Raw genomic sequence first — 25562 nt, 5'->3', positions numbered from 1 at the left:
TTCACCAAGCTTCCGGTGAGAAACCCCAGGGCATGGGCAGTTATCCCTACCCGGAATTCCCACCCTTGATGTTTCATGGGTAGCACTGAGCCTGTTTCTCGATCAAGCTTTGCTCAGGAGTGACATGACCTGAATTGGGGCCCATGGGTTTGGTACACAGGAATCTGTACAATGCTGAGCTCTACAGTTCACCTGGAGAAACTCAGAGTGTACTCTCCTGAAGCTGAAATACATCCACTGCTAAATCTTGAAGCAATATCACTGTAGTTCCCTAGATTAAACATTCAAATGAGGAAGAAAAAAATCCCCTCCAGAAGAGTCAACTCATTCTTCCCTAAATATAACAAATCAAAGATAAGCAGTATGTTGCTTTATAGTATTATCCAAGTTCTTACTCTGAATAAAAGTCACATGCAAAGCAGAAAGCATTGCACAGTACTGGGGCTAGTCTACTAAATGCTTTGCACACCTGAGTCGCTGTGTGCTGAGGGCAGTGCACGGGGAGAAGCTTTATTACTGTGCATTCGCACCTGGTGTCAGTACCCACCTTGACACAGTGCTCCGGAAAGCTGAATGCTTGATGTCACGCTGCAGGCTCTTGGTGGACCAGGAACAGCACTCAGATATTCAGGCTCCTCTTTCAGGATCTTAAGCCTTCGTCAAATCTTGCTTCAGGCATTTAATCCAGCTTCCTTTGCTGTCCTCATGCTGCCTCTGCAATGCCGCTCTCACACTAAAGCAGGATATGGAGCCTTAAATAACCCCAGATCATGGCAGAGGCTCTGCAATGGATGGTGGGACACTGAGCAGGAGCAGTGTCTCCAGGGCACCTGGCAGGTGATCCAGCACAGGTACTACTGACACCTCTTTGTACAGAAAAAAGTCCCTCTCGCTCTCACAGATCAGGGCTGGGACCTCCCCGGGCTGCCATCCCAGCAGCTCCATTTTCCATTCCTGGGCAGACCCTTCTCCACACCCCACACTTCAAAGAGCTTTTCTGGGCATCCCCAGTGATGGTCTGAATGGGCGACGAAGCCAAACCTCAGCCTGGCAGCCCCACTTAAAATTTTACAGCCCCGAGGAAGGAAAATGTGTAAGGGGAAAGGACGGGAAAGCAGAGACTTGCATGGAAAAGTGAGAACCATCCAACCTCTTTGGATGGCGTGTGGGGTAAAGCAGCTTTTAATGAGGGTGTTCAGGGCTCCAACTCACCCCCTTCCAGGCACACCACTGCAGACAAAGACAGCTCCTGCCGCCATGCCTCATGCCTCACAGCAGCCTGGGATGTCTGTTGCTGGCAGTCAGGCCTGGATGGGCCTTTTGTCCACTGCTTTTCCACGCAATGAATACACTAAAGCTTTACACAAGCCATTTCCTTTTCCAAATAGGAAACAGGATTGCTGGATATGTGTCCATATACCACTGCTCACAGTTCCTCCCTCCTGGTGTACAAAGTCTCAGCAGTGCACAGAAGGGCGAAGTGAAGAGCAGGAGTCCTGGTCAGGACTACCGAGCACCAGGTACCTCCCTCAGCCTGGCAATCCTGCAGCTCCACTGAGTGTCATTCAGCCCCTCAGGGAGAACCCATCCCTTTCCTGAGCAAACCACACTACAAAGGGGCTGGATGGGGGAAAAAGTCCCTGGTCACAGCCATGCCAACACCTCAGTAAATCCCTGTGCCAGAGGTCTGAGCAGAGCAAGGCTCCAGCAACACAACACACCACAGAGCTGCACTCCTGCCCTGTCTTCTAAACCCCACTCAACTATGGTTCCCACTGACATTTTTCACCAGCCTTGGGAGGACAGCAGGAAGAGAAGCAGGCTCAGAGGGCTGTGGGGTCTCCTCCCAAAAGCCCTCTGGCACCAAACAGTGGCACAGCTCCAAGCCTCTCATTTTGGTGAAAGCCTCCCTGCAGCTCCCTGCTTCCCCAGGACAGGCTTGGCTCAGCACCCATGATGAGTATCAACTGTACTTTCCAGGGTGGATAATTAGTTCAGGTGAGGCAACTCTGACAATTGGCTGCCGTGGCCCCTCTCTTGGCAAGCACCCGAATCACAAACAAGCATCTCACATATCAAAGGGGCTGCCTGCTCCACAGGTAGATCCACCCAGTACATCTGCCGGGCCCTGCAGCCCTGCACTGGGGGCACCAGCAGCTCTCCCTGCAGAGGCCAGCACAACATGGAGCACTCAGCACAGGGCTCTAGTGAGTGCTCCCCATTTTCACTGCTAGAGTTTACATTCCTGGAATAGTTCTGTGTAGTGCAGACAAGCCACTGAAGTGCTGTGCAGGAAACTGCAGAGCCTTGCACAGCAGGCACACAGCAATGCACAGTATCCTCCTTTCCAAATCCTCTCTTTTAGCAGGCAACAGATGAATGCCAAGGTGCCATGGAGTAGAAGTAATGACAATAGCTTGAAAGTGGGGACTTAATTGGGAAGGGTAAGACCATGCAGAAGGGGAGGGAGCAAAGGCCAATCCATATACCAGGCTAAATTTATCAGCACACACTAATGGGATCCCAAGTAACCTTCCAAGTAGCAAAATAAAACACTTAAGCCATTGAAAACTAAACTGGTCAAAGAGCCCCACTGAACAATCCCGCATTGTCCATGGAGCCAGGAAACAGATTTATTAGGTCACCCAGGCCATCTCCAGTTACAGTGAACTTGGGATGCTTCTAGGGATGGTTCCAACTCCCTCCTCTGGCACTGTCCTTCACTGGGCAGCGGAAACTGCAGAGAGGGGAGAGGCCAGCAAAAGATCTCTTTTTCAAGGTTCAGGAAAAGCTGAGATAGGACACTTTGTCATGCCAGACATTTCCCAGTTTGGATTCACTTGGACTGAGGCTGCTCTGGTGGAGGAACAGAAACACCCCCACACAGCTCAAACAGCAAGAGACCAGCCAATGAGATTAGAGCTTCAGTTCCTCCAGTATCAAAGCATTTGGCTGCCAAATGCTTAATGACTGCACCAATTCCAAGTTACACTTCCCAAGCCCCTGATAAGGCTCACAGCATGGGGGTCTTTGCCAAGCAGGAACACTTGACTCCTGAATGGGCTTCCCCTCCCCACCTTTTACAACCTCAGTTGTTGTTTAACAAAGAAAAAAATATTATGGCAAACCTCTCAACCCTTGGAGCTGGTGACACACTCATGCTTCTGAAGGCACGGACTGCCACAGAACACAAACACAACAGGCACTACAAGGCAGAGTGCCACCTCAACTGCAGCCTGAAAGTGGCAACATCCTGGGCACAGCTCAGCCTTGACTCCTAACAGGCCCCCAACAGTCCTCTGCATCCAGTGTCACCAGGGCATGGCTCCTAGACTGGATCAGCCCAAATACTCAGCGTTCTACATGGAAAAAGCATCTACAAAATCCATTTAAGGCTGCGTAAGCAAGGCAGCCTACCAGAGCTGCAGCCTTTGGTGGGGAGTTGTTCCTTGCTGAAGTGCTGGAGCAAGGCTCAGCACAGCCAGCTGCTTTTGCAGAGTAACAGAGCAACCTGGAAAGCATCTGTTGCTGAAGGGTATGACTGTGTTCCTAGAATAAACTAGGAGAGAAGAGCCTGAGGAATTAATTAGCTAAGGAAAACAAACATTCCCAAAGAGATACCTCCAAAGAAGAAAACTTGTAGGAAATGCTAAGCAAGGATCTCTTTCCTTGTATTTCTCACCAACTGCGTAACACTTTGGAAAATCAAACCAGACGGGAAAATATATAGCAATGGAAGACAAAAGAGGATTATAGTCCTGACTGCAGTCACAAAACCAAGACAGAATCATTTATTGGTTCCACAAGGCTGGAGGAATAAGTGAGCTTGTTTAGTTTTTCAGCCCTCAGTGCACTTGTAACGAGCCAGAGCTTGTGACCATAGTTAAACGCAAATTGCATCAAGAGCATTTAACAGTTTCAAACTTGCCTAGTATACGCAATGGGTTCAGACACACTGACTCTCTGATCAAGAATTCAGATTCAGCACAAATGATTTAGTACACTGGATGAATCTCAAGTGTAATGACTAACTCTGAGAAACTTTTACACTATTTTAAAATCTCCCTTGTCAGGGCAGAACCTGGAAATTAAATGAGAACCTCAGAGACATTTATCCCTATGAGAAAAATCAAACAGGAATACCTTGCAGCTTCCAAGGGTAGCTGTGACAGGCTAGTGCCACCTGGTGGGAAACTTTTTGCCATCCCCCTTGCTCAGCTTTCTGTTCCATGTTCCACCTTCCCAGAGGCAAGACAAGGGATCAACAACCAGTTTAACACCAAAAAGGCAGAATGGGCAGGGTGGCTCTTCAAACTACTCAGACCTAGAGATTATCTTATGGGTATAGGCCAGTCAGAAGCTTCACAGTTATTGCACAGCTGAGCCTGACTGCAGAAGAGTTAAAGAGGAATGTGTAGACCAACACCACCACCGCACAATAATCTCTGCTCATTACTGAGCTGGTTTACAGATAACCAGGAATCTTAAGATGAAAAGTTACATATCTCCATATAGAAACTTATGGGTTATTATAATATAGCCCCTCTGGAAAGATGTTTGACTATCAACAGCTCCATCTCCTCACATCGTATCTCCCCAATTTGGCAAGATTAACAATATCTACACACACCACCCAGGAAGACACAGTTGACTACCAGCAGAACCAACTTCACATAGGATGTATTTATTTTTATACATTCAACACAGAGAAGACAGCTGCTTTGAATGGACTCAGCTTGCCTGTGGTGCCCAAGACATTCAGTGCCAGAGGGAACCTGTCATAGTCCACAGCTTCTTTATTTCCAACCTGCAGGCAACACATCCTAGAGACGGATCCAGTACATGGAACTGCGGATGCGGTTGTAATCCAAGAGCTGTTCAATGGGACCTGAGTGAATAGGAGTAAAGTCACTTGGAGACATAGTTAAAAATCCCTGTACAGTTTCTCATGGTCTTTAAAACAGACGGTGGCAGAGTAGTCTGTGCTTGCAATCCATAGCAGCTCTGCACAAAACCAGGCAACTACAGCTCAAACCTGCATCAAGAAAACTAGCAGAATAAGGTGTTTTCTCACACTAGTCCACAATGCTCAGTACAGCTCCCCATACAGGTATCAAATACAGGGAGCCACCAAGTTATTTCAACATTTCAACTTCCTGTTCAAACACTGTCTCCTTTTCCAAGCTGCTCCACTTAGAAGGCCAGAGGAAACAGCTGCAAGGAGGAGGGGAATTCTCAACATACAGGAAGGAGGCAGCAGAGCTGAGCTGCTTAGGCAGGTTTTCTGAGAGGAATTTGTCCTTGGCCAGACAGACATGCCAGAGCAGCACAGGAGAATCAGGCTCCTTCACTTAACTTACATAAACCACCCTGACCCCAGGGTAAGGACACCTGGCAGACATGCTGGGCCCACACCCAGCTACAGGACTCCCAGTCTTAGTCACAGCTCCACAACAGGCAGAGGTGGGAGGACAGCCAGCAGCTCACTGGCGCTGCATCTCCATCACCTGCAAGTCTGATCTCATGGCAGATGTGCCTTGGCACACCTCATGTGCAGAGGCAGGAGGACACCACATAGTGGCTTAAGGAGTCAGGACAAACACATGAGGACTGCCTGCAACTCACCTCCACTCAGCTCTTGGCCCCACCTTATTTTTTAAGTGTGTACTGATTGTCACCTACTACTCACCAACTGCTGCAATTGCTGGGCATTTGTCATAAATGTATTTACTGCAGACTTCTCTCACCATTCTTGCATCAACAGCCTAATAAAGATCAAACAAACAATTAAAGACTCTGCCAGCAGATCTACACTTCTCAAAGTTGCAAGTTACAGCTGCCATTACACATCAAGATCATTAAAAGACAAAATTAGACCCTTGGGGCCATCTGCACCAACTGCCCAGCTTTGCCTGTAAGGATGGCTAATGGCCCTACACAGTGCCTGCTCCCATGGGTACAGAAGACAAGGCCAAAATTGGAAGTCTTCCAAGGGATAGAGTGGCTGCAGAAACTACACAAACTAGGTGGGGGACACCACTAGGAAAACTGTTACAGGAATTTCAGGTTGTGCCACTCAACACAATAGTATGCCCTCTTTCTGGGATGGACTGACTCCAGTCACAGGAACACAGGACAGGCTGCGTCTAAGCCAAAGTTTCTGACATCAGTGTCAGCAGGATAACCACCTGGATCCAGACAGTCTGATTAAGGGGTAAGTAGGTCATGTGTTACTGCAGCAGACTAAGGCCAGACAATGATGACACCAACCACGCTCAGGTATCCCAACCAAAACAGATACCTACAGAAATCCTGGCCTCCCACTCCTCCAGAGGTATATAGCGTCCATAGTGCAGGAGATGGCTTCCAATATTCTCACACACTCGTGTGGTACCTGGATGTTGAAGATATTGCATGGTCAGTGCACCAAGAAGCCTTGCAGAATTGCACAGCCTGATCATCAGCCAAAGCACAGAGTAGAAACTCTAAGCATCAAACCCTCTGCTAAACGAAGCATAGTCCTAAATCCCACTCTATGCAGCTCCAGCAGGAGCTACAGGATACACAGATTGCTTTACTCATCCCTGAAGTATTACAGGCAATGCCGACCAGTTTGAGGACCTCAGTTCTTAGGTCACCAGGCAGTATGTCACTCCTGGGAGCACAGCAGGCTGGGGTCAGCTGCTTTGACAACATGGAAAGAGGAGCGTGGAGCAGGAAAAGGAAGTTTTGCCCAGTGCCCGCCAGCAGAACTGCAATCTCTAGCAAAGGTCCTGTTCCCCAGGAGAACCCCAAGCAGAAACTCTCTGAAAGCTGCAGGGCGGTCAGAACATACCATCCAGCTGAGCCACCATGGCATTTCGGAGACTGTTCTTGGCTCTTGTCACCTCTGACTCTGTGGCACTAGTGCACAAACGCATCCTGGAGAAGACATGGAAAGACCACAAAAGCTCTTAAAGATGTTTGTCTGCTCAGACAGAAAGTGAATTCCTCCCTTTCCCCAGCCTCCTCAAAAATAAGCCGTTATCAACACCGCTTGTCTTGCAGGCTGACATTCATCCTTGATCTCCATAGAGCAGCCAAGAACAGGGGAGCACTGAGCAGCAGGAGGCAGCACAAAGGCAGGGGACTCAGCCAGCAGGATACATGCTGAGTTACACTCTGAGGTTCAGCAGCCCTGGTGCTGGTTCTGGCTTGCCCAGCAGCACATGCCGTGCATTGCCCTATCAGAGGGGAAGGAAGGCATGTCAGCCATTCCCACGCATAGCAAGCTGCTATGGAAACTGATGCTGAAAGAACAAGACAGCTCCACAGTCTGTTTGGACTCCAGCTGCTACATCCTTTCGTCTCCTGCCAATGGCCACATCTCTGGGGCAAGGGCTCACTCCACCTGCTCCACACAGAATGACTTGTAGCTCAGAGGTAGCGTTGAACCATTACTGGTTCATGGACACAGTAAGATGGACAGCCAGAAGGCTCCCAAACATTGGCATGATTGTAGCAGCAGATCATCCATCAATCACAACACAAGAGCCTGAGCAGCAGGAACTTTGCCTGCTTTGCTCAGGCTTAACAAGACAATGGAGGTAAGTCTCTTGGGCACCTAGAAAAGCCTTGTCTAAGGAATGATCTCACTTGTACATAAAAACCCCCAAAGCCTTAGTGCTAATACTTGAAAGCGTGAACAAAAGACCTGAGGAGCTCTAAGGGATTAAAACAGCTCCTCAAAAGCCACATCCTTAGAGATTTACAGAAACTACTTACAGGATCACTTAACCAGAATGCAAGTTACCAAGAAGTTCATAAAGAGACACAGCTCTCTTTAAACGTAATATGCTTCCCCAGCAGCTCAGTCTCCCACAAAAGGTTCAGATCTTGAACAGCATCTTGTCCCGAAGTTGTACTTACCACTCTCTCTGAGCACAGAACATCATATCATCTACGGACAGAGGGTCAGAAACAAAATGGAAACCGAAGAGGCCCGTGTCAGAGTAGGTGGTGTTGAATGGCTCAAAACTGTGGCAGAGATTATGCTCTACAGCAAGCGCAGCCAGCCTGCTAGACTGATTCTGTAAATAAGGAGATGCTATCAGCCATTGCACTTTCAGCTTCCTCACAGCTCAAATTCTTTCCCACTGAGCTGTTTCCATGAAGATCATAGACAGGACAGAGTGGAACACTTTGCTGAAGGAGAGCTTAATTTAGAGCCTTCATGTGGTCAACAGATGAGAATCACTGCTGGAAAAACCACAGACAATGGCCTATGAGTCCATCCAGCAGAACCATTTCTTTCCCCAGCTGCAGATGAAAAGCTGGTATGCACGCCACCATAGGAGTAGGAAAAAAATGGGAAGGACAAGGTCTCCCAGCAGCAGGGATTAGCACAGCTATACAGGCCAGACAGATTTCAGACAATAATGGATGCAATACTAAATTCCATTTATTCCGCAGGGGTAAGACAAGCTTGCATCATGAGAGATTATTCTCTCCTGCTTCCATCACCACCCTCACTGAGTGGTTAGTTGTGAGGGTGGGAATAAGCTACTGAGAATTCACCAGCTACACCTTATCCATAGAAGGTTCAGTTAATTTGCCAGCACCACCTCTCAAGAACTGTCCTGGATTAGCCTTGATTACATTTCTATTCTACTTTCCAGGCTCCTAACCCCTTCACAGTTGGAAGTTAACCACAACAGTCTCCCCTAAAGCACATCCACCTACGGTCTCTGTAACACTTCACATGAAAAGGCTCCAGGCTCTCCCTGTTGCACTCCCAAGACTCTTACCTTCCCACCTCCAAAAGTGCGGTCGTAGCGCCCTATGATAGCATTAGCCACATTGAGGACCACGTTGTCTGGATCAGCCCATCCTGGCCCCTCCACAGCAAGAGCAATATGGGCAAGGGGCAGAGCATCATCTCTGGCACGGATCTGGAAAATCAAGGAGTGGGGGAGAACTGCATGAACAGTGTGATCTGTCTGCAGCCTGCTGCAATGCCACGCTGACAAACTAGGGCACTTGATGTTATTCCAGTGAAATGAAAGAATCCCAGGCAGAACCAAGCACAACCCAGCTGTTCTGGTGTGAGTTTTGCAGCAGATCATATGAGCAAGAGCCTCACACTCCTAATGGATTTGGGTCCCATGTAAAACCCAATACGTGGCAATAAGCCCCAAGAACAGAACATGGGAGCACTACCAAGATGGTGCATCATCAGCTTCTCCAAGACACACAAACAGCTTTTCCACTGAGAAGCAGCTGTAATTGGTTTCACATTCATTCCACAGATGAGCAACAGCTGCTTGTTTTGATGGGAACCAAAACAACTTTACCTCACTCCCTGTGAAGCGACAGCGTGGGAGGGCAGGCATAGAATCCCCCTTGTATGCAAAAGGTGCCCCAGTGAAGTGTTGCTTAGCTGCATCTACCAGTTCTCTGTGGGAAATACCTGGCAATGATAAAGAGAAAGATTTCCAGCCTTAAAACAGACTAATTTACAAAATTATCTGATTTTACATTAGTGATGTGAGACAAGTCTGATCACACATTTGAAAATACTGAGGCTTCCCAGGATTACAAGGACCTAGAAGATCTAGAACTTACCTCCAGCAGCTGCCAGGACCATACGAGGTGCCTTGAAGTGAGTATCAATATATGAAGACAGATCTGCTCGAGTCAGCCTCCTGGAAAGAACATAGAGACCAGGAACATCAGCATCTCCAACTCTGGAGGAATGAGAGGCTTAGGAAAAGCAAGTTCACAGTGCAGAGACAGCAGTGACTGTCTTGGTTGTGGGGTAACAATGCTTTTTAGAAGCAAGACTGCACTGTGTACTGTATTTGCCCTGTGCTCTAACTTTAGAACACAAAGAACAGGAACTAGCAGCCAAGATGGAGAGCTAAAGGTACACTTCAATACAGACTGGAGGGTACTGAACCCAGTCACTGAGCTAACACAAGGCCACTGCTTTAATGAGCACCCCTAGCTCTCTAATTTTCTTAACGGACTGAGAAGTATGGAAAAAGGTTCAACCTGTTCCTTCCAGCCTCAGGAAGGGCTTGCATGAGGTGGTTCTAAGAAATGCATGCAGCACTGCACTTTCACCACCGCCAGTGGGGAAAACACAGTCAGAGCACGAGGAGAAGCCTCTGGGCTCAGATCACCTCCATGTACACACTGTGCAGTCATCACGCCCAGGAAGCAGCAGTCATGCTTCCAACAGACTGCACCCCTGGGCTGTGCAACACATCCAGCCTGTTGCTCACCTGATGTTCTCTGTGGTCCCTTCAACAGTGTGGGCCAGCGCAGTCCCCTGGTAAGCAGTGGCATGAAGGTAATCAAAGGTGACATCTGTCAGGTTGCTGTCCATCTCCTTCAACTCCTGAAGGATGATGGCACGCTCCTTCTCAATCTGAGAATCCTCCAGCGCACAGTTCTGCACGAGGTCACTCAGGAGCTCTACAACTGCAACACAATTCCTACGTTAGCATCCTACTGCCTGACTGCTGCCCAGTGCTGCTGAAAGGAGACACACAGGAGTGAGCAAAACCATGCTGGGGGAAGGCATGTGACATAACAGAGCTGAGTGCTACCCATTCCCAAAGCATATGGGAAGAACAAACAACACTGGTTTAGCAAGAAACCAAGTTTGCCAAGCACCCCTGCCAGCAGTGCAGGCAACATCTGCAGAAGGTAAAGGATGTCAGAAGCAGGTACCCTTCCAGACACACAGTGAATCCTTACAGAGAGTTTGTGATGCCTGCAGTAAGGCCTCTACTCAAATCACTGCCTCTGCCCAAAACTGACCCAGAAGGCAGCACATGACAGTACAGACCACAGGGGACACCTGCAAGAGCTGCACTGAGGACTCCTCACACAGCAGTTGTCACTAACGTCAGTTGCTAGGCTCCATAAAACAACCACAAACTAGTGAATCCCTCCCACCTTCCCTGCCGGGAACATGTGCAGCCTGACATAAGTAGAATTCTTGGTTTAAGGGCACACAAACATACAGCCTTGAAGCACCACATCACTGCACTGCTCTCTTCAACTACCAACCAGAACCTCCCATTTACTGCTCAGCTTCAACTTCAGTCCCTGGTACGTTGGTAGAAAAGATGCTTGGCAGTGAGAAATAGAAGCACATGCACTTACTTAACCTCCCAATCAGACTTTGCCCCTGGCCATCCTACCTTTGGGCATGTCCTTGGACAAGGCTTTTATGTAGAAGGCAGTTTGCTCACGGGAGGTGTACCCATTCAGGTGAGCACCCAGACTCTCCACTTCCTTCTCAAAGGCTGAGCCAGGACGCTTCTTTGTGCCCTAAAGGAAACCAAATAAACTCAATTACAAAATGAATAAACTCCCCTTTAGGTCAGAATTAAAGGAATAAAAAAAATCTAAAGAGAAACATCTGTCATGTGATTCATAAAAGCCAAAGGCAGGTGCACAAGGCAAGAGATTTAATACTTGGCTTATTTCCTGTAGTTAAAGGATAGCTGAGCTGTATTTTGAAAGACCAACACAAACTTCCAAGAAAGCTTGTGTTTATTGCAACACAATAAAGCTGTTTGAAAAAATAAAGGCTGTCATCACCACTAACCAACAAAAACTCAGCAGGGAAGGGACAACCTATGCTGAGACAACAGTGTTGGAACAGCACACCCCTGGAAGTAAACCAAGAACAAGCCCAAACCAAAAATAAGCAGGTTTCTACCTATCCAAGCAGTGATATACAGAAGACAAACAGAAGCAGAAGACTACTTCTAATACAGGACCCATCTCTTAAGCCAGATGTTGTAGTTGCTTATAAAGACACAGGCTGAACATGAGTCAGCAATTCCCACGCTTAGATGTCTTCTGCCCTGTTCAGCAGACACCTACATAATTTGAAAAGCAAGAACTGTAGCCTCTGAACTTTGTTGGACCAGTAAAAAAAGCAAAGAATAAAAAACAGCTACAGGAAATGCTGCTTTGAATTCTCTGTGCTAACCTGAAGAAACACGCTTCCTAACACAATGCTCTACGTGTGTTACACGTGTTAATTACAACACTTTTCGTTTAAGAGGAAAAATCAGAAAATAGTAATTAAGAGTTATTTTTAATTCATGCATGCTTGGAAGTTGCTGCACATTCAACCAACAAGCACCACACGGACTAGATGCCTTTTTAGACTTATTTTTATACTGTCTGCAAAGACTCTAGGACTCAGATGACCTGATTTACACCCTCTTTCAACAGCCACAGCCTCTGAAATGAGATGACAATGTACAGACAGAACACTCAGGGCAGCTCTGTGCACACCTAGCACACATCCTTACCTTAAAGGCCATGTGTTCCATAAAGAAACCAGCCCCATTGGTCTTCGGGTCCTCATAGCGGCTCCCAGCCTCGATCCACAAACCCACCTGGCAGCAAAACCACCGAGTACCAACATCAGAGAAGAAAACAATCAGCATCCAAATTACATAAACGTAACAGCAGGGACAAGAAGTCTGGTCCACAGACACTACACTAGAAGAACCAAAATTAGAACAAACTAGCGACTGCTTCCTGCAAATATTTTGGCTTTTTCTCTCTCAGCCTCACCAAATCTGGTTTTGCCAGAGTGATAACTTTTACTGATCACTTACTGCTCATACAAATCTGTAAGGCTGAGCAAATTTGCAGAGCACGAAAACTTGTCTAAAGACAATACAACACCAGCCTGGGCCTCCTACTGTTGCATTAATCCCATCTGCTCACAAAGAGAAGCAGTGGGGTCTCTGTCAAAAGCACTGGTTTAGAGAAGGGCCTGCCCCTTTTGGAAGACCAGCTGCAGGCTAGGCAAGGCTGATTTTTTCAAATAAGCCCCTAACTTATGTTAAACTTACCGTGAAGGTTGGCTGATTGGACTCCACCGAGGCTACACGGAGGCCGTTCTCCAGGGTGGTGACCTCGGTCTCAGGGATATTCTGGAGTGTCTGGGCATAGGTGGCAGCACCTCGCTTCCTCGTCAAAGTCAATAAAGCTGCCTGTAAAGATAAAGGCTGTCATCACTACTAACAGACCGTTCCCCTCGGGAAGGCCGGGAACTCAGAGGCTTGAAGAGGTGAGAAAACCCAGGGAAAAGCCACACGAACCGGTCACACTCCAGTACCGGGGCGGAGAGCGGACAGCGCTCGGTGGCAAGCCCCGCACTGGGTGACAGCGACAGTCGCCGCTGCCCCGCGCCCGCCCGGCCGCGCTCCGGGGCCCGGGGGCTCCCACAGCCACCGCCCGGTCCGCACCGCCCGCCGCGCCCCCATGACCTTCCCGGCGGGGCGCGGGCGGGGCCCGGCAGCCGCTCCGCACGACGGGGCCGCCCGCGGCCCGGCCGGGCTCCCCCCCCGCGCTGCCCCCGCGGGGCGCGGTGACTCACGGAGGGCCGCGGGCCCCACAGCAGCCCCCGCGCCGCCGCGCTGCCCGCCCGGCACACTGAGCGCGCCGCCATCTTCTCCTTCCGCAGACTGAGACAGAGGGACGGCGGCGCGCCTGCGCGGGGGCGGTCCGCGCGGCGGCCATGAGCGCGCGCAGGGCGGGCGGCCGCGCCCCCTGGTGGCGGGAGGGCGCGGCGGTGAGGGCCCCTAGCGGAAACGGGGAACCCGGGAATGGGGAGCCGGGAATGGGGAACCGGGAATGTGGAACGGGGAATGGGGAACCGGGAATGGGGAGCCGGGAATGGGGAGCCGGGAATGGGGAACGGGGAATGGGGAGCCGGGAATGGGGAACCCGGGAATGGGGAACCCGGGAATGGGGACCCGGGAATGGGGAACGGGGAATGGGGAACCCGGGAATGGGGAACCCGGGAATGGGGAGCCGGGAATGGGGAACGGGGAATGGGGAACCCGGGAATGGGGACCCGGGAATGGGGACCCGGGAATGGGGAGCCGGGAATGGGGAGCCGGGAATGGGGAACGGGGAATGGGGAGCCGGGAATGGGGAACCCGGGAATGGGGAACCCGGGAATGGGGACCCGGGAATGGGGAACGGGGAATGGGGAACCCGGGAATGGGGAACCCGGGAATGGGGAGCCGGGAATGGGGAACGGGGAATGGGGAACCCGGGAATGGGGACCCGGGAATGGGGACCCGGGAATGGGGAGCCGGGAATGGGGAACCCGGAAATGGGGAGCCGGGAATGGGGAGCCGGGAATGGGGACCCGGGAATGGGGAACCCGGTAATGGGGACCCGGGAATGGGGACCCGGGAATGGGGACCCGGGAATGGGGACCCGGGAATGGGGAACCCGGGAATGGGGAGCCGGGAATGGGGAACCGGGAATGGGGAGCCGGGAATGGGGAACCGGGAATGGGGACCCGGGAATGGGGAACCGGGAATGGGGAACCCGGGAATGGGGAGCCGGGAATGGGGACCCGGGAATGGGGAACCCGGTAATGGGGACCCGGGAATGGGGAGCCGGGAATGGGGAACCGGGAATGGGGACCCGGGAATGGGGAACCCGGGAATGGGGAGCCGGGAATGGGGAACCCGGGAATGGGGAGCCGGAAATGGGGAGCCGGGAATGGGGAGCCGGGAATGGGGACCCGGGAATGGGGAACCCGGTAATGGGGACCCGGGAATGGGGACCCGGGAATGGGGACCCGGGAATGGGGAACCGGGAATGGGGAACCCGGGAATGGGGAGCCGGGAATGGGGAGCCGGGAATGGGGAACCGGGAATGGGGACCCGGGAATGGGGAACCGGGAATGGGGAACCCGGGAATGGGGAGCCGGGAATGGGGACCCGGGAATGGGGAACCCGGTAATGGGGACCCGGGAATGGGGACCCGGGAATGGGGAACCGGGAATGGGGAGCCGGGAATGGGGAACCCGGGAATGGGGAGCCGGGAATGGGGAGCCGGGAATGGGGAACCGGGAATGGGGACCCGGGAATGGGGAACCCGGGAATGGGGAGCCGGGAATGGGGAACCCGGGAATGGGGAACCCGGGAATGGGGAGCCGGGAATGGGGAACCCGGGAATGGGGAGCCGGGAATGGGGAGCACGCACTTCTCTTTCAATTACTGTGTTTTAAGGATTGCTGTTTTATATATTCAATGGATATTAATGCATTCTTTTCGAGTTTTTATCTGTTTCAAGTATCCCAAACCATCTTATCTGATAGATTTATTTGTGGGTGGCTTCACTCTGTCTGGTGACATGGGTCTTACAAATCTTTCTCTTCAGGTTTTGGTTGTTTTCATTTTGATAAAAATACCAGAAAGTTAGCAGTCTTTATGCAGGGTTACAAGGTGACGACCCTTCCCCCATACCTTCTGGCTTGGTCAGTTGAGATGTTACAAAGAAGAAAAAAAATAGTCTTTTTACTATTTACATTATGCCACAATCAGAAAATACATTCATCACTTTTCTGAACTCTATTAATAAAACATAATACAGTACAATTATACATCATAGTATTCATTCTAATATTTGCGAAAAGCCAACTTTATAATATACATTTATAATGGGGGAATGAGAGCACAGGAGGATACAATCTTTTTTTGATTCTAAAGCACAAGTGAAACCAGCAACAGGGCTAACTCCTTAAAAATAAAAATTAACACAAATCCTCCAAAGGGTAATTCTTGAAAAAGACAAAGGCTTCCTTTTGTGTTCAAAGGCCTGGAATATTTAGCTTTGGAAAATCAACTCATTTACAAATGTAACCGCACTTTCTACAAAGTTGTGCAATACCTAATATAATACCCCTGCAATATATTTAGGGACATCCAGACACCAAGGTAATGCAAATAAGTGCAGATGATGTTCTGCAGTACAAACTAGTTTTCAGTTACTTGCTGACGGCCTCTATCACAACACTTACCAAATGTACAGTAATCACTTTCAATACCTGCTCACAAGCTTTTGGATCACTAGGCAAAGGCATCTCAGATTAGCAATCTCTTATTATAGCGTCTGATGCAAAATGTTACTGAGAAAAAGGTTATGCAGTTCAAATCCCCCAAAACTGCTGACAGATACACATCAGCCTAAATGCAATCTTGCAAGTACTGCTACTCTCTATCACTATCTTCAATACAACCCTTCTCACGAGTGTATGATACTGTTATAAGTGTATATTATAAAGTTGGCTTTTCGCAAGATGTGTGCTATATGATTAATAACATTGTGCTAAGGATAAAAGTTTTTTATTTCTGCTATTAGTAAAGAAAATTAGGCATAGTGGTAGTAGTTGATATAGTATGCTTAAACTGTCTGTTTGGTCGGGATAACATCCAGTGAACATGTAAAGAAGACTCTGCTATTGATATACCAACTATCAGCATCTACCATCTAAAGAAAGTACGGACCAAGGTCCAAAGTGGAGGTGATAGTGAAGACACAGCCGAGAAACACGCATGCTCTAAAAAGGCGGACCCAAGGAGGGACCATGCAAAACAGTTCCTGGAATATGGAAACTAGTTTATGGAAAAATATGAATATTCAACAGATTGATACAATAGAAAAGGTATTTAAAGAATGACTCTGATATAGCAGAGTGTGGACTTGGCTGAATGCCAAGTCACCTGGCCGGCTGTACTTTGTTTTGTTTTTCTATCTCCTAATTGTCTTATTTTCTATTAAACCTATTTCTTAAAATTCTTAAATTTTCAGAGGATACAGCCTCCTTTTCTTCCTAATTTTCCAGCCACATTTCCCTCTCTCTTTCCCCACTGGCTGAGGTACTTGAGAGGTACAGACTTCCCAAAATGCCTAATACCTAAGACCCCCTTGTAATGCATACCCCCCACCTTCTTCTTTCCTTGTATCAATCAGTGGAATTCCTATGGAATTTATGGTTCTTCCCATTGTTTCCTTCATCTCTCAGTATCTAACTTTATCAGCAGACACACAGTTTGTTTAGAAAGACAAATCCCTCATTTCTTTCACCTTTCCATTGACCTCTCTAAGGATTCATATTTAAACCACTGATTCCAGAGCACATATACTCTGTCCATATATGCTCTGTCTAAGCATAATGTGAACTAAATATTTCAGAAAATAATTTAAAAGCAACAATTTGATGGAAAAAATCCCCCCAAAACACACACAAAAAATAAAACCACAAACTAATCCCTCCAGAATCACTGAGGCGTGAAGACAAGACAATTTCAAAAATCAGCTCATTTTCAAAGCCTAGTGGAACCCTTGCCTACAGTTTCAGAAAAGAGTCAGTCTTCAAAGAATTGCAAGGCCTTTTGAAACCTACCAAATGCTATTATAAATGAAGGACTGAGACTAGAAAGCCCTCAAACTGTAGCCTGGTCAAACAGGCAGACATCTAAGCTTCTATTAGCTGCAAACAAGGAATGTAGTTGTCTTGGTTTTGAGACAAATTTCAGGAGAAAATGCCCTTGGAGTCAGCGTCTCCTCTAAAGAGAATGGGCTTCAATAACTCCCTTCTGCCAGTGAGAGAAAGGGATACCAGGGGGTGAACGTGGGAAAAAACCCTCTGTTTATTAAAAAAAACAAAAAACAAACCAAAAAAAACCCAGCAAAAAACAAACAAACAAACCCCCCACACCTACAACCACACTAGATATTGCAACTGTGGAACCAACCTTCACACACCCCCCCCGGCCCCCAAAACCCGATCAGAGCCCTCTCTTGGCCGCGAGCACTTTCCCTTTGGTGTAGCTATGATTGCAGCCAGCCGGCGCTCGGTGGCTCCGCAGTCGGGCCGGGCGGGTGCTGTGACTCCCGAGTACGGGGGTCCCTCCCATAATGTTCCCTCGGCCGCAGCCCCATGGGCCCCGAGCAGGGAATGGGGAGAAGTGGCAGGAAAGCGCCAGGAGGAGGGTGCTGGGGAGCTCACCTTCCCAGCAGTGGCGGGGTGCAGCCGGGTGCTCTGGCCCAAAAGTGCCGTTATTGAGGAAAGGGCATTGAAATCAACCCTGAGAAACACCACATAGCTTTATTCACGATGCCAGCGCGCTGCTGGGAGTGGGAACCCTTTTACCCCTCCACTGCCCCCCAAACCACAGCCTGGCCTGCTGGGGCAGGCCCGTGCTGGGGCAGTGTGGGGGCTGCAGGCGGCCCCTCGGCATGACAGCCGGCAGCAGCTCCGTCCAGCAGCAGCCCCATCACAGCAGGTCTCATGGGCAGGGCAGGGCCCCAGCACTAAGTGTCCAGAGGGGCTGGTGGGGATCCGGGCATCTGGGCCCCAGGGTAGGCGAGTTGGTGCCATCAGGGTGGCAAAGCCTTCCTTCCCTGCCCAGCTCCTGTGGGAGACGTCTTCCTCTTGAGGGGCTACATTCTGGTGCTGTGGTCCACCTAAGGGGGTCAGATAGGGAGAGGTTGGTGTGGCTGCCCTCTCCATCCCCATGTTGGGGACAGCAAGGCTAGGTGCTCACCGAGGCCTGGTGCCGCTCCCTGCTGATGTGCACTACGGCATCATGCACCGAGGGGAAGAAGGAGTGCTTGGTGATGGCTGAGCTGAAGAAGTTGCCCCGCTCCAGCTGGGCCAGGACGGATACTGTGTGGAGGAATAAGTATCTGAAGTGACGGCACCTAGCTGAGCCCCCTGCCACCCACCCGGAGCAGCCTCCTCCTGCCTCCTTTGTTGTGGGGGACACCAGGGTCACCACCAGGGACCAGCTTTGAGGCTCACATTGGATCCACGGGACAACCTGCAGCACTTGTCCCCTGGGGAAACCCTGGGGAAGGGAGCACCCTCGAGGGACCCCCCAGGCTATCAGCTGTGTGTCAAAGGGCTGGCCATGCCTGACCAGGGCTCATGACTCTGCAGATCCTCCTCACCTGGGCAGCTGGCAATGAAGACGTCCACTTCTATCTCACGGAAATCCCTGAAAATCTGCAAATGGGAAAAAACATTTTACCCAGAAAGAGTGATGGGCAGCAGCCATCAGGGTATCCCGTAGGGCCCCAGAGACACCCTCTGTGAGGCTGCTGTCCTGCCTGCTCCCCAGCTCCTTACATTCTTCAGGATCTTGATGGAGACAGTGTCCACAAAGCTGACGGGGCTGAAGTCCAAGATGACAGCATGGAAGCTGGGCTGAGGCAGCCCTAGGCTGTGCAGTGTGGGCTCTGAGGGCACACTGCTCTCTCCCACATTCAACTCAATCACCGCCAGGCCTGGACCATCCTCTGTGTTCTGGGGAAGGGAAGGAGACCTGGCGTCATTGCTCCAGGGCTGGCAGCACCCTGGTCATGGCAGTGCTCCCCTGGGCTCACCTTGGTGAGGGTCTTTGGCTGTATGAGGGCACAGGCAGTGGGTGGCCCCAGGAGTGGGTGCCCCTCTCACATCTTCATTCACTTTTGGGCTCTTTTTCAGATGTGACAAAATCCACCCCTCTCCCCAGCACCACTCTGTAGAGCCAGGCTTATTAGTTGGCACCAGGCCAGCCTTTGCTCTGGTTCTTAATTCCGATTAACTTGCCAAAAGGTTAATGACTTTGCAGCTCCAACACATAATCATTAACAGCCTGGCTTTCCCACCGACCTTGGGTGTGACTCTGTGATCCAGTTCAATCCCAGTGCCTTTCTGACCCATTGGCCTTAACTGAACCGGGAACTGCATGGACCGTCAAGCCCCATCAGTGCACTGACAGAAGTGTCAGAGCCAGGGAGGGAAGAGGTGCAGGATGTCACTGGAGGGGTGGTCCCCTGCATCAAGGAAGCACCTTTTTCGTCTTTGCCTTTTCCTTCTCCAGTTTCTTCTGCTGTTTCTTCAGCTTCTTGAGGGCCTTCTTCTTCTTCTCAATCAGGCGGTCCACATCAATACCACTCTGCAAAGCAATGTGGCCTTGTGTCCCCAGTTGCCCCAACACCACCCTGCTGCTGGCAGGCATGAGATACAGGAAGCACTCTGAGGCTGGTGGCTCTCCTACCTTTCGCTTCAGGGCCTCAGCATACAGCTCCACATTGGCAAAATAGACAGTGGAGGAAGAGCGGAAAATCTTCACGCCAGGAACCTCCTGTGCCTGGGGGCAGATGGGGAGGGTGTTCCCCCAGGGATGGAGCCACCTACCCCACTTCTCTCCCCCACATCAAAATGCCCCAATCCCCTTTTTCCAGCGAGCCACCACTGGGGATGCTTTGAACTGCCCCTTCATTGCAGGCAGCTCTTCCCCCACCCCTGGTACTGTTACCATCTCGTATTCCACCACATCCCTGTAGATATCGGTGTTGGAGATACGCCCCAGGATGGAGTAGTGGGGCCTGCAAGGAGCAGAGCAAGGGTCTGAGGTCACCACAGGCTCCTCCTGCCCTTGAGATGTGGCACCAGCCCCAGCCCCAGGGTACTTACAGCTGAGTACGGAAGATGACCGTGAGCAACCCAAAGGCCACCGAGGCTGCCAGGCCGATGTCCAAGTTCAGCAGAAGGGTGGCTATGAATGTCACAATCCAAACCAGCTGGAAAGGGGACACAGTCAGCTTCAGCATAACCTCCCCACTGGCACCCGCACGCCTCAGGGAGGGTGGAGAAATCCTCTCCAGGAGCAAGAGCACAGCCCCAGGGCTGGCCAGCACCTTACCAGGTCCACCCGGTTGGACTTCCAGAGAGTGCTGAGGTCTCTGAACTGCTTGAACATGCCCTTGAGGTTGACAATGATGATGGCAGCTAAGATGGCCTAGGAGAGAAATCTCTGGAGCTATGAGGAAGCTGAGGGCAAATCTGGGGGTAGCTCTTTGCTCTTCCCCTACCATATCACCATGACATGGGACAGGCACAGGTGTGGGACGTGACACAGAGGCTGTGGGACTAGATGTACCTTGGGCAGGTCCCGGAAGAGCTCTCCAATCTTCAGAATGGTCACCAGGATGACCAGGGATGCGATGACACCAGCTACCTGAGCAGAAGGAGAGTAGGAGGTGAGGGGTGAGCCCCCACTGCTCCCTGTGCTTCCTGCCCCTGGCTCAGCCCTGGAGAGGAAAGCAGCACTGCCCAGACCCACCTGGCTGTTGCCCCCTGTGCTCTCCTGTACCAGGCTCCTCGACATGGAGCAGCTGATGGCAAAACACTGGAAGAAGCCTCCCAGGAAGTTGCAGAGACCCAGTGCAATCAGCTCCTGCAGGGACAGAGCAGTGGCAGGGGAGCACCATGCTTTCATGTGGCTGCAAGAAGGCAAGATTAGCTTTCACCCAGGGTGGGGGCCCTGTGCCTCAGAGCATCACCTGGTTGCTGTCCACTTTGTAGCCATGTTTCAGGGCAAAGATTTTGCCCAGGGAGATGCAGATGGCGTAGCCTACCACAGCAATGGCAAAGGCATTGCCCACCACCTTCCCAAAGTAGCTGACGTTAGGGGCCACAGGTGGCTTCAGCCTACATTCAAGAGAGAGATGGGGCTCAAACAAGGGTGCTGTGGGCAGCACGGTGCCCTGGCACAGCCCCCTGCACCATCAGGCCCTGCTCACCCGCTGGGGATGTTGCCCACCACAGAGATGCCAAACTTGTCATTCAGGTTGACCCCATAGGAGATACCGGTGGAAACGATGATCTGGGGGAGAATGACTGGAGTGAGGCAGGGTCTTCCTGCACAGGGACTGTGGTGGAGGAAGAGGAGGAGGGCACGGCACATGCCCTGGAGCTGCACTTGCCAAGGAACCCCATCCCACTTCTCCCCACCCTAAAGGGGACAGGGGTACACCAGGGATTCCTGGCTGCATCCCCACAGGAGGCTGGGGCAGCTCTGGGTACCGTGATAAGCTCGATGGGGATGGGCATGGGCAATTTTTTGGCAAACTTGTGATTGAGCTCTTTCACAATCAAGATGGCCACCATGGCAATGATGGAAGTCACCAGGGTGCCAACATTGGTGTCTGGCAGCTTCTTGCAGAGATCGATGATGGTCTAGAGAACACAGGAGGAGGGAATGTGCTCAGGAAAGCAGATGCCTTCCCGGCAGGTTTTTGGAGGCCTCTGTGTGCCCCAAAGGTGAGCACCAGGGGTCCTTGGGTGCCAGCAAGCCCCCACTCACCACAAACAGTGAGAGCGGCCCTGAGTGCTCTCCCTGGGAGACTCCGAAAACATTTTTGAGCTGGGAGACAAGGACGTGCACAGAGGCAGCAGTAGTGTAGCCACGCACCAGTGGGTCCGAGAGGTAGGTCACCACAAATCCAAACTGCAGGAGGCCCAAGGCCACCTGGAAGAAGAGATGGCAGAAATGACCCACAGGTTACAGTCTCCTGTTCTCTGCTAGACTAGGCTGGGACCACCTTACCTGGAAGATACCTGTCAGGACAGTGATGGTGGCCACCAGCTCCACCCTGGTAGCGTCGCGCAGTTCCTCATTGACTGTTGCGTTGCTGCCATTGACGGACTCCAGGAAGTTCTCGCTGGGAGCCAGGGAGTCTGTCAAGCTCCCAATCATGACAGAGATGACGGCAAAGGGACCTGAGAACAGGTAGAGTGTGGGCAGGGAGCCCAAGGTGGGCACCAGGACCTCACTGGGAGGACCTCTTAAGGGGTCAGCTCCTTTCTCCTTAGGCCAGGCCCAAAGCACACACATTATACTTTGGCTCTGGCTTGGCCAACCCCCTTCTTGGTGGAGTAAAGTAAAAGCAAGAAAGATTCCCCCAGTTGCTTATGTGGTAATGCTGTGCCATGGACATCCTTGCTCCCTCACCACCATTGCCGTGCAAGCACATGGTCCCTCAGCTCACCCACGGAGTTGTGCCTTGATGTTCCAAAGAAGAAGTAGAGGAAGACGGGGTAAAAGGAGGAGTAGAGACCCGTGACTGGCGGCAGCCCAGCCAGCAGCGCGTAGGCAAGCCCTAAAAGGTGGAGCAGGGAGAAATGTCACCAACAGCCAATCCCTGGCCACCCCACCTGTGGAGAGGCCCTGGTAGCCTGGGCATGGCATCACTCACCCTGGGGCAGGTGCATGATGCCCACACTGAAGCCAGAAACAATGTCCCCCAGGAGCCAGTCCTTGATGGGGTAGCGGGGCAACCAGCGCAGGAAGGGCAGGAAGCGGAACAGCAGGGACTTGGCAGCAGAGCCCGAGCATCTGACAGGGAGGGAGCAGGAGCTGAAGTTCAGCACAAGTGCAGCGGGCTTGGGGACATCAGTGAGGGTGGATGGGGCCCCATGGGAAGCAATGGGATCTGTGGGACCATCGGCTCCATCCACTGGAGCCTGATGTCCCTCCAGGAGGAGAACAGCGTGGGGACATGGGTATTTGGGCATAGGGAAATGAACCCCCAGGTCTGCAGCTTCCTGTGGTGGTGGGGCTGGGGTGCAGAATGCCTGGCAAGGTCCAGGCACGTCCCACTGGCCACATGGTCTTACCTGGTCTTGTGGAGACAGCCATGCAGAGAGGGCTTGGTGGGAGGTTTCCTCTGTGCCATCTCCTCCAGTTCAGCCTCACTCAGCACCTCGCGGGGCGCTCGGTGGGTCAGGGCCATCTCTGCTGCCATGCCCACCTGGCTCTCCGGAATGCCAGTCCACTGCAAGGACACAAGGGACAGCTCAGCCACATTTCCGTGGGCAGGGGTAGCCAGTATCCCATCCACCCTGAAGCCCCTCCTCCAGCTCCACTTGCCCACGGGACCATCCCAATCTGGCCAGGTGGGCAGGAACAGCCCTGAAGATAGGCACGAGCCGAGTTTTGGGAGTCCCGAAGCAGCAGCAGTGGCTCAAAATGGAGAGCAGTAGGCAGTCAGCAAGCAGGCAGGGAGGGAACGGAGGCTTCGGCAATCAGCGCTGCCCACTCCTGCCCCACAGCAGCCCCATCCATCCACCCCACTGGAATGCACAGGTGGGGTCTGCCAGCAGAGCCGCCTTGGGGGGGTCTCCCCCTCCACCTGCCCACGCCAGACCCACCTCCGTGCCAACCACCTTCCCCTCCATGTACTCCAACAAGGAAGGGCAGTGGGCCAGCACAGCTGCTGAACAGAACCCCAGCCATTCCACAGCCCCATCCGCAGACTTTGTCCCTTTACACATGAGGGGAGCAGGAATGTGAAACCCTGGCTAATGTCACACGTCACCATCCCTCCAACAGTGCCTTCCCTTGACCCCTGCAGTGCAGAGCAGGACGAGTCTGTGAGCAGAGGAGCTGGACTGGGCTGAGGTCTCACCCTTCACAGGGCTGGGGGGTGGTGAGACTGAGGAATCCCTGTACAAATCTGCAGCTTGTCCTTATTTAGGGCTCACTCTGAGAGCTGCACCACCCAGCTGGTGGCCTGCTCAGTCTTCAGGTGCTCATCCACTTGCAGCTGAACCCATGATCCCCTCGCTGGGTGCCTGGGGCTGTGCCAGCCTGAGTCCCTGTGTTACCCCCAGCCCTCCTACCTGCTGCGCTCAAACTGGTCAGGAGCCACTAGTCAGGTGCATGCTCTGCTTCCTCCTATTTATTAAAACCAGCCAGTGATCTTTGAGACACTGTTTGCTGCCTCCTGCCCTGCTGAGAAGCTGCCCCACTTCCCAGCCCATGGATGCATAGCACCCACCGTGCTCCCCTTGGTGCCCTGGTCTGCTGGGTTCCCCAGCTGTGGCAGACCCAGCACTGTCACCACTGTGCCCAGAGCCATCCCATTCTGTCTACTACAGTCTCAGCTCCTGGTCTCCAGCCATATCCAGGATGCTACCATGCCTGACCACCCATGCCACCCATGCAAGGCAGGGGGCTTCTTGCCACTGGGCACAACCTGGTGCCAACCTCCTGCCAAGAGCTGCCTCCCCAGGGCACTGCTGTGCCCCCACGGCTCCCATGGATGTCCACTCTCCAACCCACGTCCTGGAGCAGGAGTTGTGACCAGGACAAGGAGGGTTACCCGCAGCCTCTGGTCATGGCATCCATGGTATTTTCCTCAGACCCTTGCTTACCTGCTGGAAACAGGTGTGCGATGCTCTGTGGACTACCCTGGTCTCACACAATTCACACAGACCCTGCTGTTATCTTGTTCCAAAGGTCCCCCGCGGGCACTATAGACCCACTGAACCCATCATACCTTCCTGGGCTTTATCAGAAGCTAGAATTGGTTGCAGGGAATTTCTGAGTCACATTTGGCCCAGGCCCATGGGGACAAGGCAGTGGAAATCCAGGTTCTAATCTCTGACTGGTAGCAAGGTGTGTTGTGAAGGCAGTGGGTAGGGCCAGGCATTAGAGAATCCTGGGTCCTCTGGATGGTGGGATGGGGCTGAGAAGTAGCAGGAGTGGTGACATCCAGGATCACAATCTCTGGAGTTGGAGCAACTTGTCTCCATCCCTGGTGCCTGGTGGGATCAGCCTGTGGCCACCTTGGCGCTCTCTGTGGTGAGCACAACAAAGCTCCCACAGCTTTCAGTGAGGCTGAGCCTCTTCCCTCAACCCATCCTTGGCCTTCCCTGTGCACCCTCATGCCCATCAGTTGTCAGGTAAAGACATGTCTAACACAGGCACCCACATACCACTGCTGCCTTCTCATTTATCCACTCCCCATCATTAATTCATTTCCCCAGCATGGAATGAGAAGCCATCACAGGGCTCCTGATTGGAAGCAGATAGCACTTGGTGTCATTTATTGCCTCCTTATCACTGCTCCCTGTCCCCGCCCATGCTATTCCTTCCCGCACTCCAGCCTCCAGTCCCCCA

At 51.8% G+C, this 25562-nt stretch overlaps 2 protein-coding genes across 2 annotated transcripts; both read right to left on the bottom strand.

The window, feature by feature from the left end:
* Nucleotides 1-4668: 4668 nt before the first annotated feature.
* On the bottom strand, nucleotides 4669-13507 carry UQCRC1 (ubiquinol-cytochrome c reductase core protein 1). The gene is made up of 13 exons (XM_066195231.1): nucleotides 13400-13507; nucleotides 12873-13013; nucleotides 12321-12407; nucleotides 11193-11322; nucleotides 10266-10464; nucleotides 9604-9683; nucleotides 9333-9448; nucleotides 8787-8930; nucleotides 7909-8069; nucleotides 6836-6921; nucleotides 6306-6394; nucleotides 5690-5765; nucleotides 4669-4888 (listed from the first exon to the last, which is right to left on the bottom strand). The coding sequence occupies exons 1-13, from the start codon at nucleotides 13469-13471 to the stop codon at nucleotides 4824-4826; spliced, it is 1446 nt and encodes a 481-aa protein (XP_066051328.1). The 5' UTR covers nucleotides 13472-13507; the 3' UTR covers nucleotides 4669-4823.
* Nucleotides 13508-17921: 4414 nt separating this feature from the next.
* SLC26A6 (solute carrier family 26 member 6) lies at nucleotides 17922-23884 on the bottom strand. Its single transcript, XM_066195230.1, has 20 exons — nucleotides 23810-23884; nucleotides 23276-23433; nucleotides 22855-22994; nucleotides 22648-22758; nucleotides 22206-22378; nucleotides 21963-22127; nucleotides 21683-21835; nucleotides 21400-21482; nucleotides 21160-21307; nucleotides 20940-21053; nucleotides 20757-20834; nucleotides 20520-20615; nucleotides 20291-20397; nucleotides 20133-20202; nucleotides 19872-19964; nucleotides 19665-19769; nucleotides 18959-19135; nucleotides 18781-18835; nucleotides 18375-18496; nucleotides 17922-18294 (listed from the first exon to the last, which is right to left on the bottom strand). Exons 1-20 carry the CDS (start codon nucleotides 23834-23836, stop codon nucleotides 18271-18273), a joined length of 2199 nt encoding a protein of 732 aa, XP_066051327.1. The 5' UTR covers nucleotides 23837-23884; the 3' UTR covers nucleotides 17922-18270.
* Nucleotides 23885-25562: the final 1678 nt, after the last annotated feature.

Source organism: Chamaea fasciata, unplaced genomic scaffold, assembly GCF_029207755.1.
Source record: "Chamaea fasciata isolate MVZ Bird 193981 ecotype frontalis unplaced genomic scaffold, bChaFas1.0.hap1 SCAF_13, whole genome shotgun sequence".
Classification (NCBI taxonomy): Eukaryota; Metazoa; Chordata; class Aves; order Passeriformes; family Sylviidae; genus Chamaea; species Chamaea fasciata.
This window is presented reverse-complemented; position numbering and strand designations above follow the sequence as displayed.